This window comes from Denticeps clupeoides, chromosome 6 (genome assembly GCF_900700375.1).
Source record: "Denticeps clupeoides chromosome 6, fDenClu1.1, whole genome shotgun sequence".
Classification (NCBI taxonomy): domain Eukaryota; kingdom Metazoa; phylum Chordata; class Actinopteri; order Clupeiformes; family Denticipitidae; genus Denticeps; species Denticeps clupeoides.
Genome location: NC_041712.1, coordinates 9,318,492 through 9,331,247, shown reverse-complemented (window position 1 = coordinate 9,331,247; position 12,756 = coordinate 9,318,492). Strand labels below are relative to the sequence as shown.

General features: G+C 42.1%; 1 protein-coding gene across 1 annotated transcript; it reads right to left on the bottom strand.

Moving 5' to 3' along the window:
• Positions 1 to 4,886: 4,886 nt before the first annotated feature.
• Positions 4,887 to 11,528, bottom strand: efemp2b (EGF containing fibulin extracellular matrix protein 2b). Its single transcript, XM_028984040.1, has 10 exons — positions 11,394 to 11,528; positions 10,478 to 10,526; positions 8,658 to 8,870; positions 8,136 to 8,258; positions 7,896 to 8,012; positions 7,615 to 7,734; positions 7,409 to 7,528; positions 7,010 to 7,136; positions 6,720 to 6,915; positions 4,887 to 5,932 (listed from the first exon to the last, which is right to left on the bottom strand). The coding sequence occupies exons 1-10, from the start codon at positions 11,496 to 11,498 to the stop codon at positions 5,771 to 5,773; spliced, it is 1,332 nt and encodes a 443-aa protein (XP_028839873.1). The 5' UTR covers positions 11,499 to 11,528; the 3' UTR covers positions 4,887 to 5,770.
• Between the last annotated feature and the right edge of the window lie 1,228 nt (positions 11,529 to 12,756).

The following is a 12,756-nucleotide window of genomic DNA, read 5'->3' as shown; positions in this document are numbered from 1 at the left end:
AACCACGCAACACAGAGGGAGAGCAAAAGTTTTTCTTTCTCTGATGAAGGACATTGGTCTGCTTTTTTAGCACCTCTTCATTTTTTTTTCCTGTTTATTTTTACACTGAGAGAATCAAGGTCCCCATTTTGTTTCTTGAAAGAAAGGAGATCATCTGTTGCTTGGCAACCCTACCCACTGAAATGACTTAGCAGGAGCAAGACACAAGATGGAGGTGATGGGTAAAATCCATCACTTCATGCTCCTGGTCACATCATTGCCATTTAAGGGAAAAGCTTCAAGACTGGAGTAGCCTGTTGTTCTTCATAATCTGCCTTTTTACAGGTCTTTACAACAGTCAACTTTTAAAACAGACTACTTATGGGTGGGGGTTTGTAGGTATTTAGGTTGTGTGGAACATGGTAGCACTTTAAAAGGTTTGAGTCTAAAACATGGGTCTAATACATCTCCAGCCTGAAGCAGCAGATCCCTGAGAATCATTTGGGATAATTGCTGGTCCCTCGAGGATTAACCCCTCGTGACAGCTCAGATTCTGGCTCAGTTTTAAATGCCGGAACTACCTGTCTTTAGATGTTGCAATGTCTTGCACATTGCCTGGCTATTACAACATTGCTGTACTGCAAAAATATATTCAAAAATATACTTCCTTATACAGACATTCCAGATCTGAATCTGCTGGTGGGTTGTGTGCTGTCATCACGAGCGGTAGATGCAGTTGTGTATTTGTGAGCCGGCTTGTGTGAGTGTGTGTCAGAAAGTGTTGGGTGTATAACCAGTCTTTCTTGGTGAGGTAAGCAAACGCCCACGCACTCCCCCTCCTTTCCCTCTCCTCCTGTTGTTGAAGCTTGTACAAATTGCGGCCTTGTAACTATTCTCGCTGGGTTTTTTTTCTTTTCCTCCTCCATTTGCAGTTGAGGATATTTTTAGATTTTTGGAGCTTGTGTAGAACATTTGTTGATGGCCTCTCACTAATTTTCTCACCTCTTCTGCACATGCAAACGACTGGGCTAACAAGGTTAAAAAGCCCAGAGCTGTAATTATAGTGTTTTAGCACAGCTTTCTCAAAAACAGCCTGCATTTTTCTTTGAGAACATGAATGGATTTAAATGTTCCCCCAACAGTAGATGTTCTTTTATCAGTGTAGCTTGAAATATGTTCCTTATTCTCTGCACTCAGTGAGGGATTTGTACAAGTTGTTGCATGTCTGCACATGTTTATTCAAGACCCTTTTACACTTTCCATTATGCAACTCAGTTATGATCAGATTTGCTTGGTTCTGTCAAATAGGGTCGTTTGTGCTTTGCCCAGGACTCCTGGTTCAGTGCCTGTTGTAAATGGGCTCAGAGTAGCAATTTTAAAGGTCTATTTAAAACCACACTTTTGATGCATCATAAAAAGAAAAGAATCTTCACCTCCTCCCGTTTCACCCCCTGCAAATAAATTGAAGACATTATGTAAAATGTCTAGTAATTTAATTCATGGAGCAAAAATGCAGCAGAAAGGGCTGTAATAGGCACCAATTTTTTACAAGAACATAAAAGACATATGGTGTCACATGACTGGGAAGTTTTGCTCATTTTGCAGTGGTCCAGGCCCTGGGGAGGATTTTCACTGGAGTGGGAGTTGTCCTTCTGACCCTACAGATCCCTCCGGAGTTTTTGTGTTTTGACGTGGGTGGTGTGACCATCTGCCGAAATGGGATGAAGTGTTCGTAAAGGTGGATTTTGTCACAGCTGATCGATGCAGCACTTTAATGCACAGTAGGCCCATATTGCAAAAATTGTATGCATTTAGTATTCGCTTGTAGTTGTATTAAGTCTGGATGTAGGTGTGTTGTAAAAGACATGAAATGGGATGAGTGAGTTTCACATTAAAAAACATATATTCAGAGAGAGCATAAACATTTAGGACCTTTTACAGCACTGCTCTGACCCTTCATTCTACTTAGGTGACATCCAAGTTAGTGCTGCACTGGCCATCAGGCCTTGACAGACGGAAACTGAAGGAATATGAGAGTTAAGGACACAGACATTTAAAAAGCTAAAGAAGAAACTTCCAAAATAACTTATAACGATAACTTACTATATTATGTGATAATTAAGTATGATCATAACACAATTTCTTTTGACCTGGCCTTTAGATTGGCTGAGATTAATCCTGGGAGGGAGAGCATCTCAAGAAAATGTCACTTGGATGTGTCTCTTTTAATAACCTAATAACTGAAATACTTTTAGAAACAGGTGGATTATAATATTAACAATTTCATCACAGAAACTCCTTTTTTTTATCATTTTTTAAGCAGTGCTGTAGTCATGATAAAAAACCTGAAGTTGTACTCGGCTGCCAGTGCCAATATCTCACAGCACTTGTACAATAATATCCATAAATAAGTAGGTATTGTATAATACATGATGAATTCTTGTTTTTCCTGCACTCTTTATTTTTTGTTCAGGTATAGGCCACTGATGAAGTGCAATCTCTTGTCTGTCTAAACACCCATGGCAACAGCGCATCTGTATCTTAGTAACCACATTTGTGAACTGAGAGAGACCCTAGTGGAGAGCTCCTTTTAGAGAGCATTTCTGAATGCACGATCGAAATATTAGCAACATTTATCCTTTTTAATGAGGCAAACGGGGCCACCAAACAAACCTTGTAGAGTGCCAAAGAAGAGAAATACAGAAATAATCATTTTAAGAAGGAAAGAGAAAGCCCTTGAATAGGCCCTTGTGTTTGCATAACCCGAAGGTTACATATGTATATGTAACCAGCCCACATCATCTGCAGTGTTATGGAACAGCAGATTAATACTCTGTGCAGTATTTCTTTGTCCCTTCCTTGCCTTCTGGTTCACGTGACCCGTACTATGTCTGGTGAACATGTACATTGTTCAAAACTTGTGGTGGATCTCAGTATGAGTATGGGCTTCGTGAGAGCCTCTCAAAACTGAATATTGAATTTTCTGTGCCTATTTATGGTGTCACGTTGTCCAATCATTCATTGGCCGTATAAAATAATACCATTTTTGTATATTACTTATTAAAATATTTGAGAAGTGGAAAGTTCCTATTGTTGTACTGCATGACTCATCCATTCATCCCTCTGTCTGTCTCACTCGTCCGTTCACAGTGTTTGCTTGCCATACCCACAGCATAACCATTCAGGGAATTGTGTCCGTTTATCCAGTCACGTAAGCACATCCACTGCTGTCTTCTCAGTGAACTCGGTCTGACGTGTGACAGGAGAGGGAGGTGGGTGATGGCTTTTGTTTAACTCCCGTACCCCTCGATTTGGCCGGAGAGGGAAAGAAATATACAGTATATCTTCAGCCAGTCACAGGCAATAAAAAGGTAGAAAATATCTGCCCCCGGGGTGCATGACTGCAACATAAAGAAACAGTGTGTGCGCGCGCTGTTGTAATATATTCCTGGAAGCAATTAGGTGCATGAATGACTGAATGTTCAGCTTTAGACTGTCTTCGGTTGCCTGTTATAGAACACGGTGAGCACCGAGCCAATCACACAACAAAGAACACCAGAACGCCAACCCTCAACCATTGTGGGTCACTATGTGATCCTCTCCTCACGCCAAAAAAGCTCAGAGCAGCTCAGATCCCCCCCTCCCTCCTCTCTGACCCCCCCAATCCCACCCACACCCATCTGCCAAGGCCGCTCTGCCCACCAGCTCCGGGTGCCAGCCTGCCAGCCCTGTCCGCCGATGAACTCATCCTCCACAGGAGCTGACACACGGAGCTACCCACGGAGCACTTTACACGCCCACCTGAAACACACACACTCACACGCGAGGGTAACACAACGAAGACACCTACCCTGAACCAGCCTAACGCCATCACACACATGCAACAATCAGCTCCTGTAAACACACATACAGCCGCGTACAGGCAAAACACACAGGTCAAACTGCAGCAGTGCAGCCATGAAGCTATGATTATGTTTAAAGTTTCTTATTTCTTCTCTTCCTGCCTGTGATGGCGTGAAGTCACGCAGAGTGTGTGTCTGTACTGTGCTGCTGCCTCGCCCTGTGAAACACTGCCCCTGTGTGGAGACATACCATAACACACCAACAGGTCTTTTTTTTTTTTTGTGTTGAGGATTGGTGAATCGAACCACACACCAATTAAATCTTCTTCAAAATGTATAGGTTTGGACTTAATTATCATTTGAAAATGATGTGTCACGTTCCCTGAACCTTTCTTGCTAATTAATTCTTGCGTTGGCATGCCAGATAACCCCATGTTATTTTATTGGCGCGCAACGTTGCTGAACTGGCCCGTACTGGAGAGACTATGAAGGCTTGGTGCGTCGCTTCACTTCTCTAATGCTTCCTAGTGAGGATAATTATTAATTGCTATTAAGTGTCAACTAATTGACACTTGATAGTGTCAATTCACTTAATAGTCCTAATTCTCTAACATAGTATTGCTTAATTTGTCACTACTGAAATTCAGTAAAAGAGAAGCTTACATCAGTTTTCTTACACAAGACGTTGCCAGCTGAAACACACTGATCAGTGCAGTAATTAAAAGACTCTTATCTTATCATTTGAATCCAGCTGGTAACTTTTTTGGGCTGGATTTGTGGTCAAATAGTCATCCCACATTTAGTGTACATTTCCAAATATTGGGATGCAGGGTTTGTAAAAGTCTAGTTCCTGGAGCCTCGGCCCATGAAACTAAGATTGTTCACAGTTGTTCAAGACTCTTGAAATAGGCAAGGAAGGGAGAGCATATATTAGACTTAAGGTGCCATCTAAGGTGGAACCATTGCTAGTACATATTGCCTTATTGGTCTTCCTCTGAAACAGTGTTGTAAGTGAAATATATTCACCAGGAGGCTGACGAATGAACATGAGAAAGGATCCCAGCATCATGAAAAACTTTCATTTAATAGTTTCATTAAAAAGGCCACACAAGGTTACAAAGGACATGCAGACATTTGGAAATGTTAAAGTTTGCTGTGCTCAGTGGACAGAATTTTGACTGGAATAAAATGAGAGTTGCCAACATGCAGCCATGCTAATGTCAGTGCAGATTTATTATCAGCTCTGCATCAGATGGGGAACGTTCCATAAATGTAACCCAAACATTATTGGCACAGTGGAATCAGAAGGCTTCTGCATCCTATAAATAGTAGTCCTGAAAGCGGTGTGAACACACACGTAAATGACTGTGTGTTCCTGTTGGTTTGTGTCTGTGTGTCATCAGAGGTGAGGGAAAAAATGTGCCATCCAAGATTGACCCGCAGCACAATGACGACAAGTAGTGTAAATAACACACAATAAACGGTCATGTTTTCACAGATATTGCCAGAATTATTAGCAAGCAGAGCTGGATCTGGGAAGATGAGTCAGGACAGTGTTCCTGTCTGGTTTTTAAAGAGGCTCTCAAACTACTTCACAAAAATAGTAAAACTTCATGAAATGCTACTATGCCAGACACACAGTCAGTTAAACTAAACTGTTAGCCTTACCATACATTCTGATCAGGCAAAAATAAAAAATCGAAAGAAATAAAAAAAATAAAAAGATTTTGTATGTTATTTCTTACAAGGTAATGCTGCTAACAAATAATAGAAGGGTCTGAGCACAGCTAGATAGACACTTGCCTCAAACTGAATCAGCTTCTTCAATCATGTCAAACAGAAGGAGCAGAGCTGTTATCAAACACAATTATCTACATTTTTTGGTCAAACTACTCCTTTAATGAATCCCTTGGATCCCTTTGCTCCTCTCTCACTTCCTCGCTGTCTTATCAGAAGGAGTAGGGTCCCACATAGACACTGAGTCGCAGGGACGAGCTGGTTTGGTAGCTCATGAGGGGGTTCACAGACACCATCTCCAGGTCCAGCGTGTATTCTCTCGGCCCAGTCACCGCTCGCGCCAACACCAGCATGGCGCTGACGTTGTTGATTTGCTGAAATCAAATCATGGTAGTCAATGACATTTCAGCCTTTTACTGGTGTGAAATATTTCAGAGTTAGTTCACTTGTTCACTTGTGTAAGGTCGTGGTGTCCCCAGGATCTACTAGATGAATAGTTTTCCTAGAAGATAATATTTAATGATGATGACTGACAGCTAACATGCACACTACTTCATGAAACTACATTTTTCTTTATTGTTTTTATCTATTTCTTTATGGTGGTAGTAGCCTAGTGGGAAGACCCAGGTTCAAATCCCACTTACTACCATTGTGTCCCTGAGCAAGACACTTAAACCTAAATTGCTCCAGGGTGACTGTCCCTGTAACTACTCTGGATAAGGGCGTCTGATAAAATGCCCTAAATGTAAATGTAAATACTGTAAATGTACTTCCTGAGGACACCTTTGACCTTACACTATAAAACATCAAATAATAAATTAACAAGCACCTTTCTTCATTTAAATAACCCCCTCACCCACCCCCATGCAAGGTTGCCTCCCACCTGCAGCATGGCTGTGTGCTGCACTGTGTAGAAATGACATTTAAAATATCTTTAACACATCTTTACAACAACCTAACTCCTCTTGGCACTGATCTTAAAAACATGACCATGGCAGAGTTGATCTTTCAGTTCACATGATGCTATATGTCAATTCAGCACTCTTTCTGAAGGACCCACGTGGCACAGACTGCCATTTGTCCCTATACTTGTTAGAGCGCTGTCAGGTGTGTTGTTGTTAGTGGACTACATTTTTCTGCAACTCAGCACTTTAAGCTCACCCTGATGTAGAAGTCTCCGTTATCGTCTCCAGATCGGATGCGGAAGGTGTTGTAAGCCCCAGGATACACACTGGTGGCCTGGATATGGAAGATGTCGGAGGGCACTGAGCGGTCGGAGGTGATGCTCATGTACCGATGCACAATGGAGTACGGCAAATCGCGGCACTCTGGCTTCATCAGTGGACAAGTACAACGGCTGGGGTTTGAGCAGAAAAAAGTTGTGATAAAATGAAAACAGCTATCTTATCACTTGATGCCAGGGCATGAGAATGTGTGTGTGTTTTACTCACTTTTCTGCAACCTGAATATAGGGTTCCTGGCAGTGGTTGGAGTTCACACACTGGTATCCACCATGGATGTTCACACAACTCTGGTCTGCTCCACACTGGTGCAAACCATTCTCACACTCATTCACATCTTCATGAAAGGAATAACATGACAAAAATATTTCCCATTCAGTCTGAGCTTTTGTTCCTTTATTATCAAAATAGTCTTGAATTAAAAACTGTGCCAAAAAGTGGGTTTAAATATTACGTATATATTACGGTGATACATTTCACTGAAATGAACAGTAATATTGGTCACAATGATGATTATGATGATGATTTGTAACTGGAGTTCACTAACTTACAGACAACGCAACACATGGTGTGTCTAAGGGTTTTAAAATGTGCTAAGGCAATGCCTACCCTGGCAGAGGCGTGTGCCCAGTAACTGGTAGCCCTCTGGGCAAATGCATGAGAATTTCCCTGGGTCATTCACGCACTGGTACTGGCACATGTAACTGGAGTAGCTGCACTCGTCAATATCTGAAATATGAGAGTGAGAAAAAGTTTCTATAGGCGTTCTGTGTATTTAGTACATTTAACAGCTCTGCAGACTTCTGAAGGCTCACCGTTGCATGAGTATCCATCAGGCCCCAGGTCATATCCCTGCTCGCAGCGGCACAGGAACGTTCCATATGTGTTATAACAGCGTTGTTCACAGGGTGCACCCATTTCACACTCGTTCACATCTGGGAGAAGGAAAATGGATGCGTGCGGATTTTTGTATTATAACACTTTGAGAATTTAAAGTTGGGCTTCCATATTGGACTTTGTCATACAGGACACAGTCCTAGGACAATGACATTGCTTAAACTTTCCAGCTGTAGTTGTTTGGGGTGTGATATCTCACCAACACAGGATCGGTTGTTTGCTGCCACCTGGAAGCCTGGGTCACACTCACAGGAGAAAGTACCAGGGATGTTCACACAGCGATGCTGACAGTAGCGATACCTGCACTCATCAATGTCTTAGCACAGGACGGGAGGAGACCAAACCAGAAGAGAACAGACATCGGTTTAGCTTCTCTCACCTTGCTCTGTGTGTTTTTTTTTTTTTTTTGATGTATGATATGGGGGTTTGTTGCTCTTACCTACACATTCCAGCCCAATCTTGCTGTAACCCTCTGGGCACTGGCAGCTGAAGCTCCCCAGTGTGTTGATGCAGGTTTGGCTTGGCTGACAGTCATGCATGTCCAGTTCACACTCATCCAAGTCTGTCCCCCACACGCATGCAGACATATGAATATATAATAAGCATGTATGCATGAGGCCTTGGCAGGAAAATATGGTGTATTAAAAACTTTATGCTATACTAACACACACACAAGAGTGAAAGATCCACAGTTGCATTGCCTGATTTTCCTGGGCCAGCAAGGATTCATAAGCAGTTTGTGAATATGGCTGAAGCAACAAAGGGAGCCGCTGAGGAATAAACTTTTAAATTGCTCTTTAGGAAAAAAGAAAATGATTGTTTCAGGCTGGGAAGCCCTGCTTAAGAAGAATGACTCTTTTTGTCATTTATTATTGGAAAAAGAAAACAATTTCTGAGTCGTCCACACAATTTAATGAAAAGAAACACATCCACTCGTTAATAGCCTGGTATATAGACTCACCGGCACATCCTTCCCCCTGAGCGTGGTAGCCCACAGGACAGGGGTTGAAAGCTTCATTGGACTCCACAGTCATATGGAGCTGTGACTGGCTGGGCGACTCTGGGGCGGTGATGACGGAGGCAGAGCGAGGGAGGCAAAGGTAACCGCCATAGTGGTTGAAGCATTTCATCTCCCCCTGACAGGCATCTGTGATCCTCTCACACTCGTTTATATCTGCAGAAAGTGTCATACATCGTGATTGCATGCATCAAAACTACTTTTCAATTCTATTATAAGGCAATCTGAGTCGCATTGCTTTTGAAAAACTATGATCTTAAAAAAGTTTGGACATGAAGTGCATATTTTCACATGGTTGTTGCAAAAGCAGCTTCCCCACTGCCAGCCACACCCTGTTCACAGTCACATTCAAAACCGCATCCCCTGAACCACCCCAGCATCTAAATAAAGGAGGTTTCAGACGAGTAGCATTACAGTCATTTGAGGTGCATGGTTTCCTAAAATAAATAAACAAATTGGGCAGCTGAATAGCTCTGCAACTAGTTATTACTGCCAAACTGTAAAATTCACTTTTCTATTTTCCATTTCTTTGAACAGTGATTACATACTACACATAAGCTAATTCTAACAATTATGCAGAATGCATAATCATAAAACATCAAGGTGTTTTCTAAAGCAAAGTAATTGATCATTTACCTTATATATTGGGTGGCAGTAATAGTGTTTTTTGATTTACAGTATTTCACGAGGAGGAAAGTAAAAGTTTGCAATGTTTTTGAATTATGAATGAGCTAAAGGTGAAGATATGAGAAGACAGCACTGCAATACAAAATGCAAGCTGTATTTAGAGCATGCATAAGACTATATGCATATCCCACTTCTGACAGAAAGTCCTGTTTTCGGGGTAGTGGTGGCCTAGTGGTTAAGGAAGCGGCCCCGTAATCAGAAGGTTGCTGGTTCGAATCCCGATCTGCCAAGGTACCACTGAGGTGCCACTGAGCAAAGCACTGTCCCCACACACTGCTCCCCGGGCGCTTGTCACGGCTGCCCACTGCTCACTCAGGGTGATGGGTTAAATGCAGAGGACAAATTTCACTGTGTGCAAGGTGTGCTGTGCTGCTGTGTATCACGTGTGACAATCACTTCACTTTCTTTTTCACTTTCATAAGTGCGATTAGACAGACAGGCACAGATAAATAATATTACAAATGCAGACTGAGTAACGTCATTGATGTGTGCTTCCTAAGCTTCAGTACTGTAATGGGTGATACCCAGACTGTAAACTTCAAGGAAGAATGGAATCGTTCGAAACATTATGAAGCTCAATGAAAGAATTGTGCAAAATGCTGCTTATATATGCTGCAAGCAATTTTGTTAACATAACAACAAAATTGCAATATAGTGAACAAATACTTATTTACCCAAACAACACAGCCGAGTTTAATCTTTTTAGGAGATACCAATATTAACAGTGTTTCAGTGATTTAAAACATGTTAACAATGTGTATGGCTTTTGCACAGTACTGGAGCTTTAGTAAAAACCTCTGAGTAAAATCTCAGAAACTAAATCCAACCTTCACAGGCAGTGTGGGAGACAAGAGAGTGGGAAAGTGGAATTAGGAAGGAAGTCTGATCATGCAAGGGCTTCTACAAAATTTGATTGATCTGAACTGAGGGAGGAACTAAAACAAATAAATTTCGCTCTGGTGGAAAGCCAGGACGATCTGTCTGAGTGACATTTTGCCATTTAGCAGCAACAGAGTGTGATCATTATAGCAGAAACACATCATTCTGTCACACCATTCCTGCAACCTTCCACCCACCTTTACAGTGCTGAGCCTGCGCATCCCACTCATAACCATCTGTGCACTCCTGAGAATGAGAGAAAGAGAGAGAGAGCACTGTTGACCACCTCTCGTGTCAGGATGACTGAAACCTTGTGCCCTAATTGCATCAGCTCGTGGATGCACACTACACACAAGTGCAGGCTGCTGTCCAGAACAAATGTGCATAATAGACACCATTTTCAGTGAGCACAGCAAAAATAAAAAGAAGAGTTGGGGCAGCTGAGAACGGTAAAAAAAAAAACTGTTCCTAATCGCAGCACACTGCGATCCTATTCGCAGGATCGTTTTAGAAATATGCATTATTCACTTCAGCTTCATGTTTTTTTTTTTTCAGAATCAAAAGCACTGCAGACCGTGTGCAGTTGATAATAGATTACAGAAATTGGCCTCTGTAAATCTTTATATACATTACCAAACACAATTTGACACAAACTTAGACAACAAAACTGAAGACTAAAATGTTTCATATTTCAAAGCAGTGTAGTTTTGTTCTGTTGTCACACTCTTAACTTCTTTCAGCCACCTTAAATTACACTGTGGAAATGGTTTTACTGTCCTGAAAGAGGTCCCAACTCTGAAAAAACATACTTTGAAATAGGTTTCCTGCTTTTATATTCTACAAAACAGCCTCCATATAGTGAGTGTGTCATTATGCAATGTCAGTGTTTGATTGACATCTAACGATCTGATAAATCATTAGATAATGACTAACATGCTTTTTAGGTCGAGGTTTGAGTCTATTACTGTTTTGTGAATGGTAACGATAAAGGCATGTCTAAGCATACATAGTATTATTAACTCAAACATACAGCTTGAGTAAATTCTGATTCATTTTCTACCATGTGAGGTCCTGGGAGTGTGTGTGTGCACTCAGAGATGTCTGGTGTCTCACCGTGTAAATGTCGCCCTCAGCAGGAGACTGGGAAACTGCAGCCGGAACCAGGAGGAGAAGGCTCACACACACACTCAACACACTCACCTCTGATGCACCCCTCATTCTCACAATGATATAGCGTGCAAACACATAAACACACACACAGATGGATGAACAGGACCAACCTCAAACACAGGCCTCACATAAGCCTTGCACATAAACACACAGATGACAGAGGCCTAGTATAGAAACAAACACACACACACACACACACACACACACACAGATGGAGAAACTATGGCACTCTGCAGGTTGGCGAGTATCAGCGGTTTGATTCCACACATGAGAGTCTGTCCAAAAGAAAAAGAGAGAGAGGGGGACGTGACTGGATAAAGGATATTTTGAGATCCTTTTCCCAAATTGGAATCCTGTAGAACCACAGATAATTGGGTCCCTAACTCTGCATTTTTGCAGCACAAAACACGCAGCTGCGCAGTGGCCTCGAACCCAGACGGTATATAAGGAAACAGTGACAAAGAGGAAAGGCATTTCAGCGTACGGACCTTCTGGGACCCTTTTCCAGCCTGTACCCAGTCTGTTTGTCCTGGAGAGTGGAGAACAAACTGGCCTTTCTGCGCTCTGCACTTAACCGCCTGAGCAGCCAGGGCTTAGACTGCCTTTTTCCATGGAGAGAAATTTACAGAATTTACCTCCAGCTAAGATATTATGCCTTTTGTTTTGGGAAAGGCAGAAAACCACAAAATGCTTATTGTGCTCATTCTGTAATAAACCTCTCAGACATTTAAACAGCGAAGGTCCCGCATGGGGGAAAAAAAAGCAAGATTCTTTTCTTGCAGAGAAATTAATCCTTTTGCAGCGATGATCAAAAGTGGGTATGGCGCCTTGGTGACATCCAAAGCGATAGATAATGAATTTAATTGGTGGTGGGTGATCTGGAGGTGAGCGGCCTGCTTTCCCTGCTTACAGAAGGATCTTTGTGGGTGGCATCCAGAGCACCAATCTTTTTTGGAGATGGACACACAATCGGACCTCTGTTTTTCATACACACATGTGTGTGTGTGTGTGTACATGCACATGTAACACACCTGTTGCAGCATCTCAGATTGCTGTTGGCATGTGCTCACGTGCTTTGGAATAATATTCTCCCTTCCACACATGAATTCAGAGAAATTATGTGGTCCTCAAATTCACATTATGCTTAAGACACACAAAAAAATGAATTTGTGATCCTTCAAGATCCGCTGGATCCATGCAGCATGGACATGCATTAACGTGCAGAATTCCATTGGGCTCATGCACCTGGATTGTGTTGCACAACTGCATGCACCTTCATAAAGCAACAGTTGTAGAAGTTCCCCCT

Bases quoted from the DNA above. Each gene is read 5' to 3' on its own strand.
- efemp2b (XM_028984040.1), bottom strand. From the start codon at position 11,498: ATGAGGGGTGCATCAGAGGTGAGTGTGTTGAGTGTGTGTGTGAGCCTT. The intron at 8,013-8,135 runs GTAAGAGCAACA...TCCTGTGCTAAG, and splicing joins GATTGGGCTGGAATGTGTAG to ACATTGATGAGTGCAGGTAT. The intron at 7,735-7,895 runs GTGAGATATCAC...TCCTTCTCCCAG, and splicing joins AAACAACCGATCCTGTGTTG to ATGTGAACGAGTGTGAAATG.